This window comes from Canis aureus, chromosome 26 (genome assembly GCF_053574225.1).
Source record: "Canis aureus isolate CA01 chromosome 26, VMU_Caureus_v.1.0, whole genome shotgun sequence".
Taxonomy (NCBI): Eukaryota; Metazoa; Chordata; class Mammalia; order Carnivora; family Canidae; genus Canis; species Canis aureus.
The window spans coordinates 52,173,706-52,197,427 of record NC_135636.1 but is presented as its reverse complement, the minus strand read 5'-3'; the positions used below and the strand labels follow the sequence as shown (position 1 = coordinate 52,197,427).

At 64.4% G+C, this 23,722-nt stretch overlaps 2 protein-coding genes across 9 annotated transcripts in view; one reads left to right on the top strand and one right to left on the bottom strand.

Annotated features, from left to right (window-relative positions):
* TCFL5 (transcription factor like 5) overlaps window positions 1-7,957 on the top strand; it is a 15,680-nt gene extending 7,723 nt beyond the window's left edge. For 6 of the 7 annotated variants that reach the window (XM_077873869.1, XM_077873866.1, XM_077873868.1 and 3 more), the window contains exon 6: window positions 7,207-7,957. In XM_077873869.1, coding sequence (XP_077729995.1) covers window positions 7,207-7,329 — 123 coding nt within the window. In that variant the 3' untranslated portion in view covers window positions 7,330-7,957. Of the gene's footprint in view, window positions 1-1,031; window positions 1,437-7,206 lie in introns of those variants that run through there. The other variant, XM_077873864.1, reaches the window with a different exon arrangement.
* COL9A3 (collagen type IX alpha 3 chain) lies at window positions 7,757-23,722 on the bottom strand. Of its 2 annotated transcripts, XM_077873860.1 has the most exons (32): window positions 23,592-23,722; window positions 23,001-23,069; window positions 21,845-21,880; window positions 21,155-21,226; window positions 20,787-20,840; window positions 20,254-20,289; window positions 20,022-20,045; window positions 19,790-19,843; window positions 19,417-19,470; window positions 19,118-19,159; window positions 18,281-18,337; window positions 17,852-17,905; window positions 17,319-17,372; window positions 16,952-17,005; window positions 16,661-16,714; window positions 15,896-15,949; window positions 15,257-15,310; window positions 14,518-14,571; window positions 14,374-14,427; window positions 14,182-14,226; window positions 13,978-14,031; window positions 13,847-13,900; window positions 13,455-13,508; window positions 13,281-13,352; window positions 12,415-12,450; window positions 11,960-12,004; window positions 11,313-11,345; window positions 11,026-11,172; window positions 10,852-10,906; window positions 10,240-10,422; window positions 9,491-9,568; window positions 7,757-8,746 (listed from the first exon to the last, which is right to left on the bottom strand). In XM_077873860.1, the coding sequence occupies exons 1-32, from the start codon at window positions 23,667-23,669 to the stop codon at window positions 8,556-8,558; spliced, it is 2,055 nt and encodes a 684-aa protein (XP_077729986.1). In that variant the 5' UTR covers window positions 23,670-23,722; the 3' UTR covers window positions 7,757-8,555. The 2 variants fall into 2 exon arrangements, with proteins under 2 accessions (XP_077729986.1, XP_077729987.1); XM_077873861.1 differs by lacking the exon at window positions 20,022-20,045.

Below are 23,722 nucleotides of genomic sequence, written 5' to 3'. Positions count from 1 at the left end.
CCCTTTCTCTAAATCCTCACCAACATCTGTTGTTTCCTAACGTGTTAACTTTACCTATTCTGATAGGTGGGAGGCGGGATCTCATGGTGGTTTTGACTTGCGTTTCCCTGATGCCGAGGGATGTGGAGCATCTTTTTGTGTGCCTGTTCCCCACCTGGGTGTCTTCTTTGGAGAAAAGCTTTTATGTTTTTGAAAACGACTTAACGTTTAGCTTTGTGTACCTATTAATAGTGAATTATTGATATAATTCATTCATGATGAAGGTGCTTACAACAAAAAATTTGTTAACTGTCTTTGTATATATTCAGAGGTTAAAGAGGCTAAAACTTATGGGTACTATATTTTGTATTCCATATGTGTTATGTTTCCTGGGTATTTCTGAAGCTTAATTACATTGAATGTGTAGATTGTTTCTGGATCAGAGTTAGGACGTGTCAAGAAACAGGCTGCAGGAATCCCTGGGGGGCTCAGAGGTTTAGCGCCTGCCTTTGGCCCAGGGCGCGATCCTAGAGTCCTGGGATCGAGTCCCACGTCGGGCTCCCTGCATGGAGCCTGCTTCTCCCTCCTCCTGTGTCTCTGCCTCTCTCTCTCTCTTTTTCTATGTCTATCATAAATAAATAAATAAATCTTTTAAAAAAAAAAGAGAGAAAGAAACAGGCTGCAGTAGATGTCGGGGACATGTTGTTGGGATTAGCACATAACTCCCCAAGCAGGGTCTATGGCTATTTTCTTAGTAACTGGTCTCTCTGATTTGTGTAGTTGTGTTTTTACAGATAAGACACATGAGAATTTTGTTATTTGTTTATATTTTATTTATTTATTTGTGAGAGAGTGAGCGGGGGTGGGGGTGCAGAGGGAGAAGCACACTCCCCACTGAGCAGGGAGCCCGACGCTGGACTTGATCCCAGGACCCTGAGACGATGACCTGATCCAAAGACAGATGCTTCACCCACTGAGCCACCCAGGCGCACCTATGTGAGTGTTTTAAACGATTTTCCTAAATCGTTTTAGTATATATTTTCATTCCACAGATCACTCTACCCAGGCTTATTATGTTCGAGATGCTGGGGATCATCCTTTGAATGAGACCGAGACAGTGCTGGTGACGTGGTTGGTGCTCAGGTGTCTCCGTCCTGTCCCGAGGAGGAGAGCTGCTCTGCGGGCCCTGCCTGCAGAGGGGGCTCCTTAGGTTGGATGTCGAGGGCTCTGGAGGGTTTTAGGTAGCAGTGGCATGTCAACCTTAAAATAGCCAGTGATGCCTGCCTTTGGCCCAGGGTGTGATCCTGGAGTCCCGGGATCAAGTCCCACATCCGGCTCCTTGCATGGAGCCTGCTCCTCCCTCTGCCTGTGTCTCTGCCCCTCTCTCTCTCTCTCTCTCTCTCTGTCATGAATAAAAAATAAATGCAATCTTAAAAAAATAAATAAAATAAAAGTCAGTGATTTTACTAGCAAAATGAGTTTATTGGGGAATACAGGAACTGCAATTCAGGATACCCAAGCTGGAGTGTACACATGCAAGCCCCAAGAGACAGGGAAGGCCAGCTTTCTTAGGTTTTAGGGAGGAATCAGGGCGGTTGTTTTGGACGGAAGTCTGCTGGAGAAGGGGGTTTTGGTGGTTGTGGTGGTTTTCCACTAGCGCAGGCTGTGGCCAGTGCAGTGTTGCTGGGGCAGGGAGCTGTGGCGGCAGCCCCCCTCGCCACGTAAGTCTTTCTGCCTGTGTCGCTCGGCTGCAGCTCACAAGCCCCCGAGGTGGCCCGACCCCGTCTCCAGGGAGGCCTGTTGTGCTGTCTCCACAGGTACCGTCTGATTGATGTTTTCCGAGGTCACCCTGGAAGTAGAGGTTGAGGTGGGCAGGCGTAGAGGCGAAACCGGGGCTGGCCAGGGGCAGCAGGCAGCGGGAGGGCAGGACGGGGGACAGGGACCTGGCTCGCCCAGCTGGGTGGATGGTGCTGACCGCACGGGGGACATGGGGTTCACAGGGGGGGTCCAGCCTCTGTCTCAGACGTGCTGCAGTTTCAGTGCCCAGCAGGTGTCAAGTGATGTCCAGAAGGCCATCAGTAGAGGGGTCTGGTCATTGTCAGCCAATGGCTGGTCCCCTTGGTGCTCTTTATCTTGTCTTTTTTTTTTTTTTTTAATTCCATTTTAGTTCCAGTGTCATTATCGTACAGTGTTCTGTTAGTTTCAGGTCACTTTGTGTTCTTTTCCTAAGGAACAGACATAGAGCACGATGGTACCTGATGCCCCCACCTGACCCCTGGGCCAACCGTTTTCCCCTCACGCACTCACGTTTGCTGCATAATTTCACAGTCGTTATAGGCACCAGTGTCTGCAGGCGTCTCCTAGAAAATCTTTGTATTTTATTTATTTATTTAATGTATTTATTTATTCATTCATCCCTGAGAGACACAGGCAGAGGGAGAAGCAGGCTCCATGCAGGGATCCCAACATGGGACTCCATCCCAGGCCCCGGGGTCACGTCCTGAGCTGAAGGCAGGCGCTCAACCACTGAGCCGCCCAGGTGCCCCAGATTTCTGAATTTAGATGACTTGTGTTCTATGGGAAATTTTGATAGAATTTGAAACTTAGAAAAATTAGAATGGTATGAGGAGCTCTGTGTCCCCCCAGACTCACCCCAAGTCACCAGGTATTGACATTTTAACCCATTTGTTGTGTCATGCTTCATCTCTCATATGTTTTTTGAACCATTTAACAGTGAATCGAAGATCCGTAAATATTCGTGTTTATCTTACAGGGAGATACGTTATCTTCTTACGTGCTAAAATCAGGAAATTTAACCTTGCTTTCATGTGGTCGTCCGGCTCGGGGTCAGCATTTAGATTTTGCCTATTGGCCCAGTAATGTCCTCTATGACTTTCCCCGTCGGGATCCAGTCCAGAATCCCCGATTCTGCTGGGTCGTGGAGCTCGGCAGGGCTGGGGGCCACCCCTCGCTCCTGTCCCCCCTGAAGCCGCCGGCCCTTGGCCCACGTTCCCTTCACGGCCTGCACTCTGTGCTGTGAGGCTGTGAGAACTCCCGGCCCCAGGGGTTCTCGGCCCCAAATCAGTCCACAGTCCTGGGGGGCGCGGCCGAGGGACTGACGGCGTCCAGTTGGCGTGCAGGGCCCGCCGGTCCCGTATTGAGAGGTGCCCCACGCCTGCACAAGAGACCCCCCCTCGCTGGCTCCTGAAGGTGGGACGGTGGCCTGTGGGGTGGGCACGGCGGGAGGAGAAGCTCCCTGCGGCGGCCGCGGCCAGCGCACAGGCTCTGCTGGTGCCGGAGCCGCTCCGTCCTCTCTAGGCCTTCATCCTTCCCGAGGCCTCGCGTGTCCTGGCCTCAGGGAGCGGGCCGAGGCAGTGCTAGGGTTTTTTCTACCATAATCTGCTTTTATGTTGTTTTAAAATCTTAGTTACCTTCTTTATTTTTTTTTTTAAGGTTTATTCTTTCTGATATCTTGGGTATAAAAGCTTTTGGTCTGTTTTTCACATTTTTTATGATGTCATCAGTGAGGATGGTCTGTATAAAGAAATGGCTTTTGAAAGTTTGTGGAGACTCCCATCGTGACCTCTTCTGTGGTCAATTATTAAAAGTTCCGTGTTTATTTGAAAAGAATGCGTGTTCTTCGCTGGTGAATTGTGTTAGGGTGAGATGATGCTGGCGATTGAGACACTTTGCTCTCCTCCTCTTGCCTGGCAGGCCTGCTCCAAGAGGCACGGCCTGGCCCCGACCGCTTGCCCAGCTGGGGCAGCCCCGTCAGGTGCGTGTGTCCGCCTGCTGTCCTCCGCCTCCCCCCTTCCTGGCGCAGCTCTTCCACGTGGGATTAGAGCCCCCACTCTCTCCTTCCAAGAAGTACACTTTCTGGGGCGCCGGGGGTGCTCAGTGGGTGAAGCACCTACCTTCAGCTCAGGTCATGAGCCCACATGGGGCTCCCTGCTTCTCCCGCTGCCCCTCCCCTCGTTCATGCTCTCTCACTCACTCAAATAAGTAAGATCTTTAGAAATATATGTATCCACCTCATTTTCTTTAGTTTACTTTTAGTTATGTCCTCTCCATACCCAACGTGGGGCCTGAGCTCACGACTCCAAGGTCAGCATCTCCCGCTCTTCCTACTGAGCCAGGCAGCCGCCCCAAGGAAGCCACTTTATATTTGGCATTCTCCTCCCCACAGATCTGAGGCGAATGTCGGCTTTGGCCGGACACCACCACAGGGTGTTCTGATTCGTTTTAAGACTCCCTCGCAAGTCTATCATTTCACTGAAACAGATGCTGGTGGAGGGAGAAGGACAGCAGCTGCCGGCTTCCTCGGCCCCGTCCAGGAGGTGGCGGGTCCCTGGAGAACCCAGACCACACGGTGGCTTCCCTCCTGCTGGCGAAGTGCTCACCGCAGGGGGACGCCCAGCGCCGGCCTCACCGTGTGCACGTCGTTCGGGATCTCTCTGGAGTCCTTTCTTACGTCAGAAATGATGGTTTCCCTCCTTGTGACTTTTGTGTAATTCCCGAAGGTAAATTGTACCTTCTCAAATATAGGCAAATATTTTATATTTGGGCTTTGAGTGTCATTCCATATAGGAAATGGTCAAAGTGTGGTTCATCTTCAGCTGCATGGAGACCCTAAAACCGTTTAAAGTTTGGGAAGAGAATTAGAGATACGTGCAGGCATAGCTCCTGAGCGCAGGTGGTAGTTGCCGATGGCAGGTGGCGTCGGGCAGACGCCACTTTGACAGCGGACAGGCACGTGTCCAGCCATCCAGGAGGTTCGCGGGTTTCCTGGCGCAGCAGAGTACTTCTGCTTCCCCCGGACACGAAGCCAGTATAAGCCCATTACAGCGCAGCAACAGGCAGGCAGCACGATTCAAAACAGGCAAAGGACTTGAATACTTTTTTCCAAAGAAGATAAACAAATGGCCAACAGGTCCAGGAACAGATGCCCAGCACCTCCGTTCATCAGGGAAATGCCAGCCAAGTGGATGTGCCCCTTCATACACGTCACAGCTGAGACGCCAGGTGTGGCTGTGACAAATGGCAAGAGCAAGTCTGGGAATGTAACGCGGCGGCGGAGGAAAGTCGTGTGATAGTTTGCAAAAAATTAGAATTACCACGTGACCCAGCAGTTCCACTCGCGAGTAGGTGCCCAGAAGGACTGAAAGCGGGGACCCAGATGGACACTTTGTTCTCAACAGCGCTATTCACAGTGGCCGAGACGTGGGAGCGCCCGAGTGACCGTCAGCAGAGGAGGGGATAAGCAACGTGTGTGCGCGCGGCGTAGGCTTCGGCCAGGGAAGCGCTCCGGCGCCTGCCGCAGTGTGTGGACCAGAGGACGCTCTTGTGAGCCAAGGAAACCGTCACAAAAGGACAGATGCTAAATGAGTCCACTTCTGTGTCCAATTCCTAGGGACGGAAAGTGGGATGCGGGGTGGGGGCGGGCGGGGGTCAGTGCTCCATGAGGACGGAGTGTCTGGGGGACGACGACGTCTGAAGTTGTGGTCACACAATATGGTGAAGGTAGTTAACGCCCCTGGAGAAAACCACCTGCAGTGGCTAAAATGGAAAGTTTCATGTGGCATATTTTGTACCGTAACAGAAAAATCTATAAACATAAATTTAGTTGTAGAAGAATGTGGTGTTTTAAAAAAACTTCGGGAAATTTATCCAGGCCCAGGTAAAGGGGGTGTTCCGGGAGGTCCGCCGCAGACACTGGGACACCTGCCTGCACCCTCGTCCTGCCACCCTCGCTGGAGGTTTTTTTTTTTTAATTCAATTAATTAACATATAATGTATTATTGGTGTCAGAGGTGGAGCTTAATGATTCATCAGTTGCTTGTCACACCCAGGGCTCAAGACCCCGGCCCCCGTGCCCCTCCCCTGTTGTCCCCTCCCTGCCCCCCAGCGGCCCTCAGTTTGTTCCCTAGAGCTCGGCCTCTTACGGTTTGTCTCCCTCTCTGGTTTCATCATTTTATTTTCTCCTCCCTTCCACCTCGATCCTGTTTTGTTTCTTAAATTCCGCATGTGAGTGAGCTCCTGTGTTTCTGATTGGCTTTCCCTCGCTCAGCACAACACCCTCTAGTTCCAGTGCGCGGACGTTGTAAAGCAGCTCCCCAGATCTCAGCCAGACCTTGGTCTCCTCACGATGGCTCCCTTTCTTTCTCCCCCACCCTTCATTGATGTCCTAGGGTTTCCCAGCTTGCGCATCTTGCAGACCTCTGATCTTTGTTTTGCAGGCAGAGGCCGAGGAGCTCAGAGCTCAGGCTGCTGCTTGCACTTGGCTGCTCTCCTGAGCTTGGGGCTGCCCCGCGTGCTCAGGATGGCTCAGCCCGACCCCGCCGTTGAAGCTGGGGCAGAGCTGCGGGAGCAAGGGCGGCCCTGCCAGGCTCCCCGAGCCAGCTGAGTCTTACAGAGCCGGCCCCTGACGCCAGGCCTGCCACGGAGCACTCCCCGGTGTGCGTGGGGTACGTGGTGGGCATGGTGTCTGTGGGGTGATGAAAAGTTCTGGAGACGGATGGTAGTGCTGCTGTGCAACTGTGCACGGGCTGGATGCAGCCCACCCAACACTCAGACGTGGTTAAAACGGTAAAGTAGTATGTAGACCTTACTACATTAAAAAAATATGGGACCCCTGGGTGGTTCAGTGGTTGAGCATCTGCCTTCGGCTCAGGTCGTGATCCTGGGGTCCCGGGATTGAGCCCCACATTGGGCTCCCTGCATGGAGCCTTCTTCTCCCTCTGCCTGTGTCCCTGCCCCTCTCTCTCTCTCTCTGTGTCTCTTATGAATAAATAAAATCTTTAAAAAAACAAGTATGACTGCTTGTTTTTAAATAAAGAAGGCTTGGCTTTATGATATGGACAGGCATTATGGGAATCCGTTAGAAAATTAACAATATGTGTAAATGTGAGAAAGATGTTTGAATTCTTGATTTTATCACATACACCCCTTATGAGATATGAGTTCCTGGATGACACCTTTATATAAAGTAGTTTAGCTCATAATTTCAGCCTGTTGTATATTTTTAGTTTTTAAAATTTTTATTCATTTTAAGTGCTCTATACCCAGCATGGGGCTCGAAGTCATGACCTAAGGTTCAGAGCGGCACGTCTCCACTGACTGAGCCAGCCAGGCATCCCCCCCCCCCCCCCCCCCCCCGGCCTTTTGTGTTTCTTAGATGGTTTCCAGGTCTGTGAATTTAGGGCATTAATGGTTGTTTCTCAACTTCAGGAATTCGAGAGTGTGTTTTGCGGTAAAACTGGCAGAAGGCTCAAGTTGACCAGACCGGACTCCTTGGTGGCGCGTCCCGCACAGGAGAGCCTACAGAGCAGCCCGGCCATGGACGTCAAGTGACCGGAAGGGACCGCTAGTTCCCGGCAGTGGCGGCTGCAGCCCGGGACCCCGCGCGTCCGCGCAGCCCTGGAGCCCGGCCGTCGGGCTCTGGGGCACGTGAGTCGAGTTGAGGGGCCTCCGGTGGGGACGTTTCGTAAAGATGTTTGTCTAGAACAAAATACTTAGCCATTCGTGTCCTCTTAGACCATTTGGGGATGAAGACATGTTGACAATTAGCAAGAAACTTTTCAATTATCTGCCTGATTCCATCATGTTTTCTTAACATGATAACTTCAAAAATTAACATCCTTTGTAATTTCCTTAGTCTTCCAAGGTATACCGCTTTTTACTTATTTTATTTACATTTTAAATATGCCCACTTAGCAATTGGAACAAGTTAAATTGTTCTTGATTAGAAGTAGTTTGGAAATTTTGCTCCTTTGTTTCCCCCCCTGTGCTGACTTGAGTCGCCCGGGGCCGCGTTTGCGGAACTTGGTCCCTGTCCAGCCTTCCCGCTGGACCTTTTCCAGAGACTCCCTTTGAAGGCACTTTGTCCAGAAATGAAATACTGTCACAGTGGATTACTTCAGCGCCCTCATTTCGTATTGTCATTACTTTCTGTGTAATAAACTGTAGTGTTTGGAACTGAGGCTTTCACACGAGTGGCTTTATTTATCACAACAGGTAATAGCAGTAGACTTTCCTTCAATAAATACTGTTACTCAGAGACAGTCAAAAGTTTGTACCCAGGAAGCAGGTAAATCAGACTAGACCATGTGTGGAGGGGGTACCGTACGTGAAATCCTTTATTTGTTAGATTGGGGTCGCTCGGGTTCATCTGCCGCTACCTGTGAGCAGATCTCCTTACACAAGCGCTGTGTGAACAGCTTGCGGTTTTAGGTCTCGTGGAATCGTACGTGACTTTGTGTACCTGTGCCCTGTCTCCCTCTCAGAAGTGGGGTCTTGGTCGTGCACACGGGACCCGTGCCCGAGGTACGATGTTAGAGCTGATGCACAGGTGGAGATGCGCGGAGGACGACACTGGGCAACAGGTCTATGACGGATGCTCTCAGGGACAAGTGTCCGGCTGCTGCCACCGAGGAACGAGGGGCAGGCCAGGAGGGCCGCGGGGGCCGCCGCGGGTGGCATGCTGTCCCCTCCCGGCACAGAGTGCCGCCGACTCCTGGCGTCCCTCCAGAGCTCCCTGCTGGCATCGGCACCACCACCTCAGTTCCTTTGGTTACGTTTTAGAAGCTTCTAGAACCTGACTTTTCCCCGCCGCCTCCCATCACAGCTCCTTGGCAGGCCGAGGTGTCGCAGATGCCGGGTGTCCCCTGAGCACCCACAGCACCGGGGAGGCCAGGATCGCCTGGAGGCCCGGGCTCGCCGTTGGCCCCGTCGCGGCCGTCTTTGCTAACGCCAGGCACGCCTTGTGGTCCTGGAGGCGGAGCGGGAAGGTGAGTGTTGACGGGAGAAGAGGACGTCGGTGGTGACTTCCATCCGTTCAGCCCGCCACCCCCAGCCCTGCTGCTTAGGGGCTGCTTCCTCCCTCTGGAAGGGCCGAGGGCAGGAGGCGGCGCGGAGGACGAGGTGGGGAGGCCGTGGAGGCCTGGCATCTGCCCCGAGCATGGCAGCTCGAGTGAAGACAGGGTCTTCCGGGGGCGAGGGGTACGTGTGCAGAGCTGCTTGGTGAGCAGGGATGGGGGGGGGCTGCAGTGGAGCCCGGGGGCCCCCACCTCAGGGACGGGTCCCCTGAGCACAGGGAGGCATGGGGTCGGCTGGGGGGCGTGGGCAGGGCCTGCAGGGGAGGAGGGGGTGTGAGCGTGACCCGCGCTGTCCTAGGTGACGTGTGTGTGCGGCTGGGGGGATGGACGGGGCGGGGGGGGCGCTGCTCCTGACAGCATCCCGGGTACGCGTGGGCCACCTCGGGGGGCACTGTGTTGGCTCGTGACTGACGCTGACGCTGGACGGCTCTCCCTGCCTGGAACCCAGCCGCCCGCGCAGGGACAGACCCGCCCGAGCCTCTTGGTGTCACACGAGGTCACTGAGACGGCTCCTGACCGCCCGAGAGGCGTCGCCCGGAGAGGCACGTCGTTCCTCGGGAGTCGGACACGCGTCCACCCACAGCCGCAGCCCCGGGGACAGCTGCGTGGCCACAGAGCCGCCGCTGACGGGCACGTACCTTGGAGGCCCTGGTCCCCGGCCGGCCCGTCCAGACCCGCACCCGCGGAGCCTTTGTCTCCTCGGTCCCCGGGGGCCCCTGTCGGGAAGCAGACGCGTGAGGGTGCGCTGGGCTGCGCGTGACGGGCGGGGCGCCCGCGTGGACAGCCTTCCCCGGGGAACACCCAGAAGGAGCAGGAGCGCCAGGACTGGGAGGGCGCGGAGTTTTGAGCTCTATTTTCAAAGGTGTTCAGACCCCACGTGGAGGACGGCGCCTCCAGGGCAGCGCCAAGCCGGCTGAGGGAACGGGCCCTCGCGTCTGGGCGGAGCCGGGCTCCGTGGGGGCTCCGTGGGGGCTCCGTGGGGGCTCGGCCTCGAGGCCTAGAAGCCCGCGAGCTGGCGGCTTCCGCGAGTTGCGCCCGCCGACGGGGGATGGGAGCGAAGTTTCCCTTGGAAACCTTTCTCTTAAGCTGGTTTTCAGGAACGCGATTATCTGGTCAGTAAGTTGGCGGGTCCTGGAATCCGGCCAACCGCGGCCCCACACAGAAGTGGGCGCTGGAGGCCGGTTTGGAAGAGCTCCTGGGACGGGGAGGGACGGGCTGGGGTCAGCGACAGGCGCTCCCCGGGGGCCGCCGGGCCGGGACACTCCTGCCTTCTGCGACGGCCCCGGTGCCGCCGCCTCCCCAAATGCTGCCCTGACGGCGTTCGAGGGAAACGTCCACTGAGGTACCAGGGTGCCCGGGCACAGGGCGCGGCCGGCGGCCCACTCACCTCTGGGCCCCGGGTCCCCCAGCTCTCCGGTGGGGCCGCGGTATCCAGGGGGCCCTCGGGCACCGGGGTGGCCGATGGAGCCTGGGGGCCCCGGGGGGCCTGGGGGCCCCGCTGGCCCAGGCCGCCCGGCGGATCCGGGCGCCAGAGGCTTCCTCAGGTGAGCGGCCAACTGCGCGATTTGTTCTTGGGAAACAGAGATGCGAGCGTTTACTGCAGAGTAGGATGAGCCACAGCGGGCGGCCGTCGCCCCACTGGCTTCGGGGCAGGGGCCCCGGGGCTGCTACGTTTGTCCGTGGACCAGGGAGTGAGGCGCAGGCCTCGGTTGGGAGTCCGAGAGGCCAAGAGACGGCCACTCAGTCCCTCAGCGCTGCAAGGGCGCAGGGCTCGGTCCCCGCTGGCGTTTCATCGGACAGACATCTGGGGACACCCCCCTGCCCCGCCGCGCACCCGGCCTCTGTTAAATCCCGGGGGGAGGGAGCCCCGCCGGTGCAGACGGGACCACCCCGAGGCCTACAGGCTGCTGGGCCTGCCCGGGGCGCCCCTGGGTGGGAGGAGGCCGGGGTGCGGGCGGCGCGAGGCCTGCGGGAGGCCCGCGGGGTGGGGGGCACTCACCGCTGAGCATCCCCCCGCACAGCTCCCGGATGTGCTGCTCGCTGGCTTCTCGCCCCTGAAATTCACCCCGCGAGTCCGTCAGCAGACGGGGGCAGGCGGGCGCTCCTCGACGTGCCCTGCCCGGCCGCCACCCCGATGCCACCGAACGCTGCCCTCAAGAACGGAAAGACCTACCGGAACCCCCGGTTTCCCGGTGATGCCGGGCACGCCCTGGACGCCCGGGAAGCCCACGGGGCCGGGCGGGCCCGGGAGGCCCTCGACGCCGCTGGTGCCGTTGGGACCCTGGATGCCCTTGGGGCCCAGCTCCCCTCGACTGCCAGCCTAGAGGGGACCAGGAGGCGGCGGGTCGGGCGCGAGCAGTGGGGGCAGCGCCACCCCCGCCCCCCCTCCTGCCCGCTCCCCGGCAGGCCCGCCGACGTCTCCTCTGGATTTTGTCGTGGGAACGGCCGGCAGCCGCTTACCTCTCCTTTGGGTCCGACCGGGCCACCGGGACCCTGCAAGAGAGCGGGTGTTTGACACGCTGTTGGGTGGGAGCCCCTCGCGCAGGGCGATTTGGGGAGGACGGAGACCGGCCCCAAAACCACCACGGGGCTGCTTGAGGCCGTCGGGCGGCCACTGTGCCCCGGGGACGTTGTGTGTCTCGCTGGGATCGTGTTCCACCCACTCACGTCTGTGTGACTTATTTTCCCTGAGTGTTTGCGGCATCTGCTTGGTACGTTTCCTTACACACGTTTACTTGGCTTCCTGTTTCCTTCTTATCACGTAATAAATAACGAGCGTCTAAGTGTCGCTGTGCCTGGGGTTCCCCGTCCCCAGCGTGTCCTCGGGACGCTTCCCAGCTGCACGTCCACTGCCAGAGGCCCCCCATGGGATTAACAGGGATGGGGTCCCAGGGCCCCACCGGTCAAGGTCGTCCAGGAATTGGGCAGGATAAGCCACGCAGGCGCACACGCAGCCCCGAGGTGTCTTGGCTACAGTTGCGGCCCCGCCCACAGCCTCGGCCTCCCCGGGGCTGCCCACGCCCCTCCCCGCCCCCCCCGCAAGCCAAGCGTGGCGTTTCTTCCCACCTGTGGATCAGTGAGGCCGACCTAACCCCAGTCCCACTCACCAGCTCTCCTTTGTCCCCAGGGAGGCCGTCGGAACCTGCAACGCCCTGAAACAACAGGCCTGCAGGTCAGAGAGCTGTCCCCGGGCCCCGGGAGCTGGCACGCGAGCCCCGGGCCCAGGGTGGGGCACCGGCTGACCGCACTTGGGGACAGGACAAGCCGGCCTTCTTGCCCAGCAGAACCGCAGGCGCTGGGACTGCTCTAGGTCCTCCGGGAGGTGGCAGGCCCGCCCCCTCCCCCTCCCGCGATGCATTTCTGAGCTCCCACAAGCGGGCCTGAGGCCCAGGACCGCCCCGCCGCCCCTCACAAGGTCACATTCCCAGGTCAGGGGGGTCGCACCCCCGGGAGCCAACCGTGAAGTGGGGCTGGGTGTCCCCCCGGAGCAAGGGAGAGAGACGACGGGGAGCTGGGCTGCCGGCCGCGCGTGCAGGGGACCTGAGCCCCGGCGCCCACTCACCTGGTCTCCCTTAGGGCCTGCAGCTCCCCCCGGGCCCTGGCACAGAGGAGGTCAGCATGAGAGGGAGCCCGGAGCCCCCCGAAGGCAGAGCCCTCCCGCGCTCAGCCCTGCCGCCCCCCAGCGCTCCGCGCCTGCCCTGGTGGTGCTGGAATCTTCCCAAAGAACCGTGGTCTTAGGGCCCCGGAGCGCCGTCCCGCGGGCAGTGCCACGGCTGCTTCACGGCTCCTCCGCCGCGGGCGCTCCGGGTGCCACGGACTGCGCGGCCCTCGCACAAGCAGTCGTCGGGGCGGCGCCGCGGACCGTGTGGTTAGGGACGGGTCGGGGAACTGCTGGGCTCTCCCGAGAACAGTAAAATAAAAATTGCCCATTTGCTCAAATCGCGGCAGGAGTGGGAGCCTGGCACACGGAGCGGGGGCCGAGGTGTGACCTCCCGGGGCTGGGACACGCGGGAACGCCTTCAGATTTCCCGCCTGGAAGCTAACGAAGGGCCCCCTGGCCCGGCCATAGGCCCGTGGTTTCGGTGGCCCCGCCACCCCCGGGTAGGAAGGGAGGGCTGGGTGGGCGTCCCCTGGGCCCCACCCGCAGTGATCCTAGCCGGGCTCTGTGCTGCCTTCTGTGCCCGACTGTCCCGGGACAGCAGGGGCCCCACGGGGACTCCACCGCCCGTCACAGGAGCAGCAGAAAGTTAGAAACAGCGACAGGGGGTGGGGTCTTCACACAGCGGCACCGCGTGTCCAGGTCCTTGGCAAACCCAACAGATGAGGCCGCCCCCACCCCGGCCCCACAGCCCACCCCGGCCCCCCAGGCCCCCCAGCGCCCCCCAGGCCCCCGTGGAGCCTGGAGCACTGACCCCCACAGCCACTCACCCGGTCACCTGAGGCACCTCGGAGGCCCTGGGGACCCGGCAGGCCGGGGTCACCCATGCTGCCCTTCTGGCCCTACAGACAAGGACCCAGCTCGTCAGCACCCACAAAGGACCCCAGGGGGACCCCCCCACCCCCCCGGCTCCTGGACACAGTCTGGCCCCAAACCTTACACACCTGGAAGCCGCGGACGCCAGGGGCTCCAGGAGGGCCTTGTGGGCCCAGAGCCCCCTGAGAGAGAGAAGCAGGAAGTGAGTCCACTCTGCCCCCCCAGGGGCCCCGGGGACAGAGGGGCGGGGCGGTGGGTGGCCGAGGTCAGGCTCGCCCTCCGGTCCCACGCGGCAGTCGTCCTGGGTCCAAGCCCCCCATCCACGGCAGCCTGAGCCCCGGGCCAGGGTCCTCACTACCTGCCCCCAGGCAGGGCTGCGCACACGGGACAGCTGGGCCCAACCCTCTCCGCCCCGGGGCCTTCACGGGGTCACCACAGACACGGCCGCGCGCCCCCCACAGAGGCTGGGTCATGGTGACACTCCACGCCCCCCCACGCCACACCGCAGCCCCTCACTCACCGCCGAGCCCCTGTGGCCAGCCTCGCCACGCTCCCCAGGCACGCCAACGTCCCCCTGCACGAGGACAAGGGGATAGGGGTGTCAGCAGGGTCCGTGGACTCGGGGGGTGCACGGGGCAGGGGAACACTTACCGGGATGCCAGGCTCTCCCGAGGGGCCAGCCTCCCCCAGCTCTCCAGCTCGGCCCTGCACAGACGGGAGGGCCCTGAGTGCCGCCCTCCTTCCCCCTCCCTCCCCTCCAGCCCTGGGTGCCGCCCCGCACCCCCCCCCCCGCCCCTCCCCCTCCAGGTCCGGCCGGGCTGCCCCTCCCCCCACCAGCACAGAGAAGCCACCTACCAGTTCTCCCTTCTCGCCCTTGGACCCTGCTCGACCCGGGAGGCCCTGCGCATCACAGGCAGGCGTCAGGGCTGCGGAGCACCCCGCAGGGAGCACCCCACAGGGAGCACCTCCCCCGGCGCAAGCCCCCACTCAGGGACCCGAGGGCCTGAGCCCCGCCCCGCGAGCACCGAAGGAAGCCCGAGCTCTCACCGGCAGCCCGTTGGGACCCTTCTCTCCTGGGGCACCGTTGCGACCGGCCTCTCCCTGCGGGAGATCGGGGGACGGGGTGCTGAGGCCCGGGAGGCCCAACTCCGCAGACCCCCCTCCCGCCTAGGCCGCCGGCGCCTCACCAACCTTCTCGCCGTCCAGTCCCGGCACGCCATCCCGGCCGTCCTTGCCTGGCATTCCCTGGGGACACGCGATGGCGTGAGGCCTGCTGGGCCCCCTGGGTACCCCTTCCTCCCGCCCCGGCTCCCCTCCCGGCACCGCGTGCGCGCAGCCCGGGCTGCCCTGGGCCTGCAGGTGAGGGCTGCTGGCACCCGGCGGGGGGCTGAGGCCGCTGTGACCCCGTGCCGCCCCCGGCACCCACAAGACACGGTGGCCCGTGTCACAGACACGGAACAGGCTGGGGAGCTGGGCAGTGGCCTTCCCGACCCCACCGTCTGGACAAATTTGGGGACGGAGAACCCCGCGCAGGCTGGGAAGCCAGCAGGACAGCAGGCCGCTTCCCTCTCGTGCCCCCTCGGCCCCGCCTTCCCAGAGGTGGCGGGCGGAGGAGCCCACGGGGCCCGAGAGCGGGGTCCAGGCAGCCCCACGACCCCCAGGGGGCCCCACACCCGCGCCCACGGGTCCTGCCCGGCCACCCTTCTGGCTGCACGGCCCTGGAAGGCGGACGAGCTCGACTGGGGCCCCCAAGCCGTGTGCGCCACGCCGGGCCTGCGCCCAGTGGGATCGGGGGCCGACTGGGGGCCACGTGCCGGCCGGGGTGGCCCCGCGGCTGCAGGGGGACTGTCGGGGGCGCAGCCACAGAGGACGGGACCCATCGAGGGCCGCGACTCCTGCTTCGCCCGGCACCGCGGCCGTGGGTACTCACCGGCTCCCCGCCCGGCCCGGCCATCCCGGGGACTCCCTTGAGGCCGGGTCTGCCCTGAAAGACACACAGTTGGCCCCTGAGGAATGCTCCCCGCAGCCGACGCCCCCAATTCCCAGGCAGCCTAGGCGGCCCCCTCACGTCGGGGCCGGCGCCGTGCTCGGGGCTGGGGACAGCGGCGGTGGCCCACCCCGAAGCCCAGGGGAAAGCCCGGACTCCTCGTAGCGTCCTCGCCGCCTCGTGCCCCTGCGGCCGCCGCGCTCCGTCCAGGGGCGGCGAGGTTGGTCCGAAGGTGACCGCGGCGAATGGCGGCTTGCGGACGGTCGCCTCAGTTGGTCATCCGGCAGCTTCTGTTCACCTGCTCACGCGAGTCCCCTTCTCTGTCAGCCCGGCCCACAGCTGCACGGCCCGGCCGAGCCCACCCCGCCCGCCGCGGCTGGAGCAGCGTCAGCAGCCGGAATTCGCACCCCGAGTTGGGCCTCGAGGGGAGCTCGTTAGAGCCACGGGGCCACTGCCCAGCACCCCAGCAGGCCGGGCCCAGGAGAGCGCAGCCCCCCACCCCGGCACGTGCCTTCTGGGTGTCCCCCCCCCCAGCAGGTGTTTTGGAGGAAGGACCCAGAGGAGCAAGGTTCTCTTACTTACAAGGTCACCCTTGGGGCCGCGGAAACCCTCTGGGCCCCTCTCGCCTCTGTCACCCTGAAATGATGGGGTTGGAGGTGAGGGGGTGTGGGGATATGGGGGTATGCGGAGGGGTGGGGGTAGAGGGGATGGAGAGGGTGGAGGGGAGGGGATGGAGGGGGTGGAGGGGTGGGGGTGTGTGGAGGGGTGGGGATGGAACGGTGGGGGTTTGCGGAGGGGTGGGCAGTGGGGGGCGGTGGTGTGCCAAGGAGTGGGGATAGAGTGGGTGCAGGGGGTGGGGGGGAGGGGCTGTGTGGAGGGGTGGGGGCAGAGGGGATGGAGGGGGTGGAGGGGTGGGGGTAGAGGGGGTGCCGAGGGGTGGGGGGGCGGTGGGACAACACATAAAGTCCCAGAGATGGCGGGACAGCTGAGCTGAGGGAGACTGGTGGGCTCAGCCCGGCCGAGGTCGGGGGGTTGGGGGGGGTGGGGGGAGGCGCGACTGGGGCTGCTGAGGGGGGCGGAGGGGTGCTGACCTTCCCCCCGTGTGTGGAGACCAGAATGCCCACTTCCCACTGAGAACAGGCTCCTTGGTCACTCGACCCGCTGCCCCCTGGATGTGCCCTTGGACACCTGCCCAGGGAGGGGTGCCACCTGCTGGGGGTGCCCAGGGGACGGGGCCACGAGAGGACTCAGCCCGGGGAGGGGCCGCATGGGACTGGGGGAGGTGCGTGAGGAGGAGGAGGAGCACAGCCCGCACCTGCACGGCCGCCCCCCCAGATGCACACGTACCACTTTCCCGGGGGCTCCTGGGATCCCTGGCGGCCCTCGGAATCCGATGGGACCCTGAGAAGGAGAGGGGGGGTCTGGCCCGCGTCCCCCAGGGGACTGGGCTCCATCCTCGGGCAGCCCCAGCCGAACACCTGCAGCCGCCCGCCGCCCAGAGGCCCCTAACCCTCCATCCTCCCCCACGTCCGCGCCTTCTCTCGGGCTCCCCAGGACCCCTCCCCAGGACCCCTCCCCATCTGGAGGCAGCCCCCCAGGGCCGGGCTGACGGGGCATGGCTGGCGCTGGCTGACTCACCCGATCCCCTGGGGGCCCGGCCGGCCCGGGCAGACCTCGGAGTCCCCGAGGCCCCTGTGAGGAGGGAGATGGGAAGGTAGGGCCTGGGCCAGCAGCCCCCCAGGACTGCACCGCCTGGAGCCCCAGAGGGCCCTGCAGTCGTCCCAGGAACACCTGGCCTCAGGCCAGGCCCTGGAGGGGCAGCGGGAGGGGAAGCGGGAGGGGGTGCCACTCGCCCTGGAGGGGGCAGCGGGGGGCCCACCCCCCTGGGATTTGCAAGAGGCAGGACCCCGGCCGGGCTCCCCTGGTGGGTACTGGCGCACCGCCCCCCTGCAGGTCGTCCAAGGGGCTCCCCTCCCCCTCCCCCAGCCTCCCAGGCCCCCCTCACCTGCAGCCCCACAGAGCCAGGGACGCCAGCGGGCCCAGGGGGGCCAGGATCGCCCTGCAGCGGAGGTGAAGCGGCGTCAGCTGGGTGGGCGCAGCTCCCCGGCAGCTCTCCGCACCCCGCACCCCCACCCTGAGCCCGAGCAGCGGGGCCATCGCCCTCTCCTCCGTGGAGCCTCCGAGGCCAGGGGTCCCCACAGCCCGGCTTCCAGCAAAGCCCCCAGCCCTTCCAGACGCCTCTGCCGGGCTGCTGTGGGGCCGCCTGGGGGGCTCATGGTGTCCCCAGCCTCACCCGGACAGCCCCCTCCTCCGCGGGCAGCGGCCCCGTGAGACCGGGCAGGTGGGGTCTGTCCAGAGACCCTGGTCCAAGTCACTTGCCCTGAGCAGCGGCAGAGGCGGCCAGCACGCCCTCACCCACCCTCGCCTGTGCAGCCCCGGCCCTGCCCCCTGCCAGCGCCGCCCGGGCCTGTCCCCCAGCACCCCCGCTGCCCAGGCAGACCCCCCCAGGCGGCCAGCCCCACTGTGGCCCACGGTCACCTTCTCGCCGTCCTTGCCGACCTCTCCTTGATCTCCTTTGTAGCCGGTGGGCCCCTGAAAGCCAGTGGGGGCGAGGAGTCACAGCCCACCCCCAGCGGCCCCAAACAGACCCCTGCAGGGAAACTGAGGACAGGGCAAGGGGGCAGGGCCGGGCCAGCGAAGGGAGCTGGGGCCTGAGTCCGGCTTCCCCAGCCCCAGCCCTCTCCCAGTGCCCCCCAGTCCTGGTGGCCACTCCGTGTGGAGCAGAGTCAAGCAGGGACACAGGGACAGGGACGGAGCAGGGCCCCCCGCTGGGTGGGAAGTCAGCCCTTTCTTCCTGCAACAGCCGGGGCTTTCTGGACCCGTGGGTCCCCCCAACTGCCCCCAAGACCTCCAGCCCCACGTTAGACCAGGCTGTTGTGTCCCCTGGGGCGAGGAGGGCCGCCTCACCTTGAACCCCGGCATTCCTGGGGGACCGGGGGGGCCTGGTGGGCAGATGGCCGGGCACTGTCGGAAAACAGAGGGGTCAGACCCCCCAGACAACCTGGGACCTGACAGACCCGGGCTCCCAGGGCCTGGCACGGGCCGTCCCCCGAGCGGAGGGGCCTCGGGCACACCGGGGCCTCCGGGGACCCCGGGCAGGGCCTCAGGGTGGCTGCGGGTGCAGGGAGCTCCTGCACAGCCCCGGCCTCCGGCTCGGCGGCGGCTCCATGGTGGCTGCTGGCCGCACAGGGGCCTTCGTCCTGCGTCCCCGCGGCAAATTTCAGGCTGCGCTTCTCCTCGGGACACAAATTGCTTTAGGAGCAAACAGGTGTCCTGGGGGCACAGGTGGGATGCTCTAGGCCCGGGGCGCAGTGAGACCCAAGGGATGGCGCTGGGTTTTCTAGATCATTCCACAGCTGATGGGGCACAGAGCCGGTGCCATCGACCTCTGCTCCCGATTCCGGAAGATCGCCAAGCCCTCCCCCTGGGACGCCAGCTGGCCAGGCCGCGGGACGCAGGGTGACCCAGCCTTCCCTCCTCGCCGGCCCTTCCGCGAGGCCCGGGGCCTCCCCAGACGCTGCTCCCCACGCATGCAGCTCAAAGCCGGGGGGAGCGGGAGCCGTCGGGACGCGGGACACGGCCGCACCCTGAGGAGCCCCGCGGCTCGGTCACAGCTGCGCGGCCGGTGGCGGGGTGCCCAGGCCTGTCCCTCCCTCCTGTGGGGGAGTCTCGGCGGGAGGGACGGGCCACTCTCCACATGGGTCCCCGAGCTGGGGGCCCCTTCAAGGATGGCTGCGCGCCTACCTGAAGGTCAGTGGCGCCCTCAGGGAGGACCCCTGGGTGACCCTGGAACACAAAGATGCTGGCTTTGACCCCGCCCTCCCCGGCCCCCCGCCGAGACCCGCGCTGGCACCACCACCACCAGACACCACCTGCCCCGGCCCTGCCCGTCCCCCGTCAGCGGCCCAGCGCAGGTCTGGGAGGTGGGTGGGAGCCCAGGTGGGCGTGGGTTCTGGGGCTGGGGGCCCCGGGGACAGGCTGTCAAGCCTGCCATGCCCGGCACTTGCCCTGAGAGGCTCTGGGGCCCCCTGCCCAGGACTTACGGGGGGTCCGGGAGGTCCGGGGGGGCCGGGGAGGCCTGGCAGTCCAGAGGGTCCCTGGGGGGAATGACGAGTGAGGTGGAGCAGGGCCCGCCTCGGCCTGAGCTGAGGGGACCAGCTACTTCCAGAGGGAAGCCTCCCGGGCCTGTGCCCTCGGGGTGCTCCCACTCTGCCCTGGCCTTGTGCTCCCGTCCAAGGCACATCCCTGGTCTGTCCGCGTCCTTGGGGGCAGTCAGGGCTCCACGAAGAAAGGGGGGGTGGGGGGGAGAGGGAGGGAAGGGAGGAGAAGCCGGGGAGGCCCTTGGTGGCTGCCCTGGGGGGCCGGACAGGCAGGGCCCTGCTCTGAGCAGGGGGAAGTTCAGGGGCAGCCACTCACCGGGGGGCCCCGGAGGCCGATTCCACCGGGGACACCACTCTCTCCTGCCTCTCCCTGGGGGAGGAAACAGAGTGAGATGCGGGGCTCTGCACCCACAGAGCTCTGAGGCCCCCACGCAGGGCTGGTCAGCCCCTCTGCAGGGACAGGAACCCAGGCCCCTCAGCTTGTCTCTGAGAGGGCTGGGCACACGCGGGGGGACGGGGTGGGGGGCACGAGGGTGGTCAGTACTCACGGGGGGTCCGGGGAGGCCTTTGCCCTGCAAGGCCAAGCATAGGGTCAGAACTTGCAGGGCCAGGACAGGTTTGCCTGTCGCCCCCCCAGGATAGGAGGGAGGCGCCCCGGGGGGCAGCGCCTGGCACAGGAGACGCCCCCCTGGGGAGAGAGCGCACAGCCCGGAGCCAGCCCTGCAGAGGCTCCCGGGGGGGGCCCCCACCTCGTCAGCCTGGGGGGGAAGCGATACTCACCCCCAACCCGGGAGGCCCCGGGGGTCCCAGGCTTCCCTGCGGAAGGAGAGCGGCGGTCAGGAGGGCTGGGCCCAGGCTCCCAGAGCTCTGAGTGCAAACCTGCCCCCGCCCCCCACGAGGCTGCCTTACAGACGCCTGAGGCCGGGGCGGCGACGTCCTTTGCCCCCAATCGGCTGAGGAAATGACTAGAGCGAGTGGCACAGGGCCGGCGCCCAGGCAGCAGGAAGGCGCACGCTAGGGACCCAGTGCTGGCACCCGGGGCCCCTCCCCTGCTGTGTCCCTTCCCCCAGGGGCTCCCCACGAAGCCTGGAGCTGGCCTGGTCCCAGGAGGACGCGCTCGAGGGCTGCTCATCCCCCAACCCGGGCTGCACGCAAGGACAACCATGACCAGAGGCCGGCGTGGGACTCCGTGGTCTGGCCGCTCGCCAGCCCGCGCCTCCCATGGACGTGGAGCCCCACAGAACCCCACGGAACCTGGGACCTGCTCCTGAGCTGAGGGCGTGCAGTGCGGGGAGGGGGCGGGGGGCACTGACCCGTTCCCCAGGTGCGCCCTTGGGTCCGGGAGGTCCGTCCTGCCCTGTCAGGCCCTGGGGAGAGAGGACAGAGCCTTGGGGTGGCCCCTTCCGCTCCGGCCGGCTGCGCACCGGACGCCCCTCCCAGAGCCCTGCTCGGCCCTCACGAAGCCCGGGGGCCTGGCGCCGGCCTGGGGCCCTGGCAAGCGGGGCAGCGGTTTCAGCTCCGTCGGGGGAGGGGGAGGGGGCATGGTCGGGGCTGAAGGCCAGAGGCCCCCTGCCGGGGACATCCGCTGCCTCTCTTGGGACGCAGCAGGCACAGCTGGAGAACAGCAATTAAGGTAGACTTGGGGATTAAACCCTTTCCTCCAGGTGGGGGGGGCACTCACGTCCACACCGGGCAGTCCCGGCAGCCCGGCCTCTCCTGGCTTCCCTGGCTTCCCTGGGGCCCCTGTTGGTCCCTGGGGGAAGGGGGTGGGGGGAGCAGAGGCGTGAGCGCAGGCGCAGCCCAGAGCCCTGGCCTCCCCAGTAGAGAAGTGTCTCCCAGCCGGGGCACCGCCAGGCAGCTAGGCAGCTGAGGAGCAGCCCCTGTGCCCCAGAGGCCCTGCCCGCCTTCCTGCAGCCCCCCAGCTCGGGCGCCTCGGCCCCCCTTGCTGGCCCCAGCAGGCTGCCCCTCCAGCTGCCCCCTCCTGCTCCATCACACCTGGGGGACATTCACCTGGATGCTTCGTTCACCTGCTGCTCTGGCCCCCCAAGTGTCGGGCAGTGTGCTCCTCTGTGGGCCCCCCACCCCCAGGGTGCCCCAGGACCCTGAGTTCCCGAGCCTGAACAGCTGCATGAAAGCTCACTGGGGGACCCCTAACCCGCTATAGTGACCTGGCCTGCCTGGCACAGAGAAAGCTCGCAAGCCAGCCCCTACCCAGAGACACACAGAATCCCACACGCTCCCTCCCGCCCGCTTCCTGGCCAGGCCCCTGCTCTGAGCCCTCTGAGGCCTCCAGCCCGGCGCGGTGAGAAGGGGTGTCAATGACCCCTCTGTTCTAGGGCCACTCCTCCCCTCACTGGGGCTGGACACTCACCGGGGACCCAGGCAGACCGGGAGGCCCAGCTTCTCCCTGCAGAGGGGAAGACACCCACATGTAGCAGCGTCTCCTGAAAGGTGGGGCCTAGGGGGGTGCAGCTGGCCCCAGAGGCCCCAGCGGATGACATGCAGGCACCCCAAGTCATCCACATTTGGGGGTGCCTCCCCTCTGGGGTCAGACACAGAGGTGGGAGCTGGGGACAGGGGGAGCTGGACAGCCGGGGCTCAGCCCCTACAGGGCCCACCCTTGAGGACCATTTGAGGGCAGAGGGACAGAGCCTCCAGGAGAAAGGGACTGTCCTGCAGCAGCCCCCACTCAGCCTAAGAATCTTCAGAGGGTGGGCTGTGGGCACTGAGAGGCCGCCTGCCTCTCCGGCAGCACCCCAGTCTCACCGAGGCCCAAGGAGGCACCCATGACCACTAAGCCTGACACCCTTTAACTGAGTCTTCCAGGGCAGGTTTTTAAGAGGGAGCCCCCCCGCCCGAAGGAATGACTCAACTTGACTCCGGTCAGCTTGGGAGTCCTGGGGGACCAGGGGCCAGGCCTGGTTGGGAGGAGCATGGGAGCCAGCCCTGGGTCACGCTGCCCTCCCCTACCCCACTCCCATGGGGCTGTCGCTGAGCACCCTGTGGGTCGGGGTCGGCCAGGCCTGGGGTGGACAGGAGACCCCGGGCCATCCAGGCCCTCGGAGACTCAGAGAGAGGCTGAGGGACCGGTCAAGGGGGCTCCTGCGGCACATTATGGGTGAGGAGAGGCCTGGAGCACCTTTCATGCTGGTGGCTGCATTGGGGGTTCACCCCAGACGGTCCTGGGGGAGGCAGGCTGCAGGACGGGGCCGCCCTTGACCTGGGATGCCCTTGGAGGGCACCGTGTCTGGGGCAGAGCCAGCTCCCAAGTCCCCTCCACCGCCTGGGCCCTCACACCTCAGTGCCCAATTCCAGCCCAGAGACCACCGAGCGGCGCCCCTCCCCGTCTGTGGACACAGTCCCTGTGGGGTGAACCCTGAGCGGGCGCAAGGGCCGTCTGTGTCCCATTTCGCAGCCCTGGCCAGTGGGGCTTGGTTTTGAGTCCATCAGGCCTGGGGGCTCGGGGAGGCTGGGCCGGGCCAGAACCCCATCGAACCCTCCCCGGCCCTTCCCACCCCTGAACTCACATCAATGCCATCCTTGCCCGGCTTCCCAGGTGGCCCTTGGGGACCGGGGGGGCCTTGAGGTCCCACTTTCTGAAACGGAGAAATGTCATTAGGCATTTGTGCCCTCCCCCATCTGGTGGGGACGGTCCCCCGGGGCTGGCCTCGGGTCAGCCCAGCGGCGTCCCCTCTTCCTGGGTCCCGAGCCCCCGCCCCACGCCTGCCTCGGAGGCCCCCCCAAAGCCTCGGGCTGGCGGTATCTGCAGTCGGTCTTCGGCCAGGAGGGGCTGCGCCACGGCCCCACGGGGAGCCTAAGGAACAAAGGCGACATTGTGCCTCTGGTGGCGGCGGACCCTGGGCCGGGCGAGGACAGGGCAGCGTCCTGGGCTCGGCGAGCTGTCCCGGCGTCCGGCGTCCGCGGGGACCCGGTGGGGCGCCCAGACTCGGCCCTGCGGCGAGGCCGGCCGTGGGCTCCGGGGCGCGCCAGGTCCCCACGCGTCCCGGGCTCCAGGCTCACTCGCGGGCGGGGCGGGGGGAGGGTCCCCCGGCGGCTGCTCGACGCCGGCGCCCAGCCCCGCGCTCCCGCCCCGCCGCTGCCCGCCGCGGCCCGCTCACCTGCGCCCCGGTCCCGGTCAGGGTGGCGGCCAGGAGCCGCGCGAGCAGGAGCAGGGCCAGCGTGGGGGCCCCGGCCATGGCTGCGCCCGCGCTCTCAGCGGCTCTGCGCGCCTCTGGGCGGCGGGGCTGGG

Bases quoted from the DNA above. Each gene is read 5' to 3' on its own strand.
- COL9A3 (XM_077873860.1), bottom strand. From the start codon at position 23,669: ATGGCCGGGGCCCCCACGCTGGCCCTGCTCCTGCTCGCGCGGCTCCTG. The intron at 19,160-19,416 runs GTAAGTCCTGGG...TTTGTGTTCCAG, and splicing joins CCGGACCTCCCGGACCCCCC to GGTCACCCAGGGGTCCTCCC. The intron at 17,373-17,851 runs GTGACCGTGGGC...CCTCCGCTGCAG, and splicing joins TCGGCAAGGACGGCGAGAAG to GGCGATCCTGGCCCCCCTGG.